This window comes from Phaethon lepturus, unplaced genomic scaffold, assembly GCF_000687285.1.
Source record: "Phaethon lepturus isolate BGI_N335 unplaced genomic scaffold, ASM68728v1 scaffold10740, whole genome shotgun sequence".
Classification (NCBI taxonomy): domain Eukaryota; kingdom Metazoa; phylum Chordata; class Aves; order Phaethontiformes; family Phaethontidae; genus Phaethon; species Phaethon lepturus.
This window is the reverse complement of record NW_010514036.1, coordinates 1-3,827: the sequence shown is the minus strand read 5'-3', so window position 1 is coordinate 3,827 and position 3,827 is coordinate 1. Positions and strand designations below refer to the sequence as shown.

General features: G+C 44.8%; 1 protein-coding gene across 2 annotated transcripts in view; it reads right to left on the bottom strand.

The window, feature by feature from the left end:
- ASCC2 (activating signal cointegrator 1 complex subunit 2) overlaps positions 1-1,135 on the bottom strand; it is a 23,701-nt gene extending 22,566 nt beyond the window's left edge. The window contains exon 1 of one of the 2 annotated variants that reach the window (XM_010291836.1): positions 1,042-1,135. In XM_010291836.1, the coding sequence (XP_010290138.1) occupies positions 1,042-1,122 (81 nt within the window). In that variant the 5' untranslated portion in view covers positions 1,123-1,135. The remainder of the gene's footprint in view (positions 1-1,041) is intronic. The other variant, XM_010291844.1, reaches the window with a different exon arrangement.
- Positions 1,136-3,827: the final 2,692 nt, after the last annotated feature.

The window sequence follows — 3,827 nt, the reverse complement described above, 5'->3', positions numbered from 1 at the left end:
GGAATGCCCACTTACCATTTGCACTGCTCACTGAATTTTAGGAAACCAACACAAAATTATACTTTGATATAAACTGACATTCAGTTCCCTGGTAACTTCCTGTTTTCTAATCTTTCAAGGCAGCAGATCGGAGGGTTTGTATCCTTATCTATCAACACTATTTTCAGACCTTCATAATTCAGTAGACATTGCTCCTTGCATTCTATTAACCAAAAGCCTTGCAAAGCAAAGCAATCCTCCCACACCTTCAAAACAAACAGCACCAGCTTAATGTCATGCCTTTGAAACATGGCCTGCATTCTCTCTTCTTCCTCCGAACCACTTCTTGCATAACATGCCATGAAATCAAACCGACATGACCACCAAATACAGAGAAGAAACATTTCACTACCCTTCCCAAGGGTTACTGAACAGGCTTTGCCCAAATACTCCCATCTTAGAATGAGAATCATGTTGAGGGGCGAGGAGCAGCAGCTTAGAGCTCTGCCTCAACCCACACATAAGCCCAGGGTAAAGCTCCTCAGAAGCAAGCAGCATTAATGGCAGGTCCCACTTCTGCAACATGCCCACGAGAAGGCTCTCTCCACACCTTATTTCTGGGAGAAAAGGGTAACTGTGGATTTAATTTTCTGATTTCACCAAGCTGAAGCTACAGGGCAGGAGGTCATGGGATGCAGCAAATGGATGGACTTATCCCAGCACCATAAATCACAGCTAAACTTCACGCAGAGCTTGCAAAAGCTCCCAAAGCATTCTCCCTGTTGCAGCAAAGATTACATTGCTAATCAGGCTGTTCCTCAAAAGAATAAGGAGTTCTGGGAGAATGCAGCTCACTATAGATGTTGAACACAGTAAGTTTTCATTTACCCACCACTGAAATAAAACTCTCAACTACCTGAATGCACTACAACATGAATAAAAAAATTTAACAGGCAAGCTGACAAAAGTTCATTATATCCTGGACCAAGGGCTAGTTTTGCCGAGGCCCAAATATAGGGCAATTAAAGGCCTTGTTTGGCCTTCAGGAAAAACATAGCTCACCAGTGCCGGTAAAGTTCTCAGCTTCCCTGTCTTGGGATCCCTTTCTGTCAGCTGGAGTTCATCCAGAGGCAACGCTGGCATCGTGAGGACTTGTTCCTGCCTTCAGCAAACAGAAAAACAAAAGCAGCACAGGATGCATTTTACAAGGTCAATCAACCAAAACCACAACAAAAGAGGCTACCGCCTTACTGTAACACACATACACACAGTGGCTGGAAATAGAGTTATGCAAAGCAGTTTATACACCACCCAAATGCCAAACCTCGAGGGAACCCAGGAGCCACCTGTACATACCTCAGAAGAAACCTGCAGGCAGCTCAACACCACACAGCCGTTCGCTCGCTCCCCACCCCACTATGGGATGGGGGAGAGAATTGGGGGGGGGAGGGAAAATTTGTGCGTTGAGATAAAGACAGTTTAACAGGACAGAAAAGGAAGGGAAAATAATAATAATATACAAAGTAAGTGATGCACAATGCAGTTGCTCACCACCCGCTGACTGATGGCCAGCCAGTCCCTGAGCAGTGATCTCCCCCCAGTTTTATTGTTCAGTGTCCATACAGAAAGAAAAAGCGCTCAAAAAATGAGTAGACATGGCACTTCGGGACATGGTTCCGTGGCCATGGTGGTGTTGGGTTGACAGTCAGACTTGATGATCTTAAAGGTCTTTTCCAATCTTAATGATTCTGTGATCTGGAATATCCCTTAGGCCAGTTGGGGTCAGCTGTCCCCGCTGTGCCCCCTCTCCTGTGCGCCCCAGCCTCCTCGCTGGCAGAGCGGGGTGAGGAGCTGAAACGTCCTTGACTTACTGTAAACACTGCTCAGCAACAACTAAAACATCAGCCCGTTATCGACATTATTCCTATGCTAAATCCAAAACACAGTGCTAAACCAGCTACTAGGAAGAAAATTAACTCTAGCCCCGCCAAAACCAGGACAGTGCTATACTTTCATCCCTGTTCATTACTGAGAGGCCATAGACATCTTCCAGGACAACAAAGAGCATTTTGGGACATTGTTTAATACGGAAGTTTGATATTTAAATCTGGTTCCTGAAGAGCTGGGCTGAACTCTCTGCTTTTGCAGCCTCTTTTAATGCTTGCAGTCTATCTCCTGACAGCATAAACTGGGGAGGCAATCAAAAGACATCCTGCCAACATACTATTAAAAGAATACTTTTGGTGCTTACGCGGCAGAATAAATCAGAATGAGACCAGTACTCATCCAGATAAGGCACACAGGGTGAGCCTACAAAACACAGCCTTCCTTTCCACTGCCAATTTCCCACATGTTCACAAAACCATGTTTTAATCTTCTACAGTATTTTTAAGCTCAGAATTATTTCTATTAACTTTGTGAAATTACCTGTAAGTCAAACATTAGAGTAATTCAAAAGAAAGTATGTTGTTATGTGCATTGTTAAAAAAGTTCAGATATCAACAAAAAACAACAATTGCAGGTTAACAGAGTTTTTCGTTTCTTGGGGGTTTGTAGTAATATGATTTCTGCAAAGTGGTACTAAAAAAGTTATCTTCTTGTTAAGATCTAAGATCATAAGTCTCCTTATATGCATATTTAATTGCATTCACATTGCATGGGCAGAACAACAATTAAAACACGACAAGTGTCCCTACAGCTGCACAATACTGATTCAGGAGCAAGATCACAGTAGACAGCAAGTGAAAGAGTAACACTTTTTGTTCCAGAGAATTTGTCAAATTGGATTTAGGCAAAATACATGTGATCTAACATTTTAGAGTTTGATCTATTGAAAAAATTACATGACAGCAATGCCAATATACCGCACAGCTTAGAAAACTTGAAATAATTACACCTCTCCAAGGGTGTTTAAAGACTAGAACCTTGACAGGAATGTTTTCAATTTTTTATGATAAACAATTTCTTTGGAAAAAAAACACTTTTCAGCAAAATAAGCCAAACTGTTTTTCAGTTCTTATCATGTATTTGGCTCTTCCAATTTCTAGAGCAATTCTGAAAACTGCATGTAGAAGCGTGTGTTTGGCACAAGGCAAAAAACATCAAGTGTCTCATTTCAAGCCAGCCAAGCATCAAACTCTCCAGTCCAAATCAAAACCGTCTTGGAAGAGACAGGCCCCCAGACAAAAATCTTATTCATCTGCAGAAGAGAATAAACCTGAGTATGGAATATCCTCAACACAGAGAAGCATCCCCGATTACTGTCATTTTTCCCCATCCCAAGAGCTTTGGCCTACACTACAAGGACGTGATTAATTCATCATACCCTGTGATTTCAGGCACACAGCATAAAAGCCAAACAACCCAGACAAAGAATACAATGGACCAAATTTTTGCCAGGGAAACTTGTTTTCACAGTATCAGAAGTGTTCTCTGCCCTGCACTTCCCACTGTCCACCGAGGTGCACGGGCAAGGGGACATCCAGGGCGAGGTGCGCAGGCAAGGGGACATCCAGGGAGAAGTGCGTGCTGCTGGGCCCGAGGCACCCACCACGGCACAGCGGCTAGAGGAAGGGCACGACCCTGCAGCTTCCTTAACAGCAGCAGCAGCGCACCTTGGATGTCCTGCTAAAGCGCCAGCTGAAGCGCAGCCAGCCCTCTTTATCTACTTGACATCCCTCGTCCCAATTTTCCCCCTGCTGCCGCACCCCCAGGCCCTCCAGCATGCCAGCACCAGGCACCCGTCGCTGCTCCCCTCCTACTCCCCAGCCAGGCACTGAACCGAGCCCTGCCCGCACCTCCCCGCACAGCCTCCTCCCCTGCAGGCCCGGCCACCCTCTTGTAGCCCC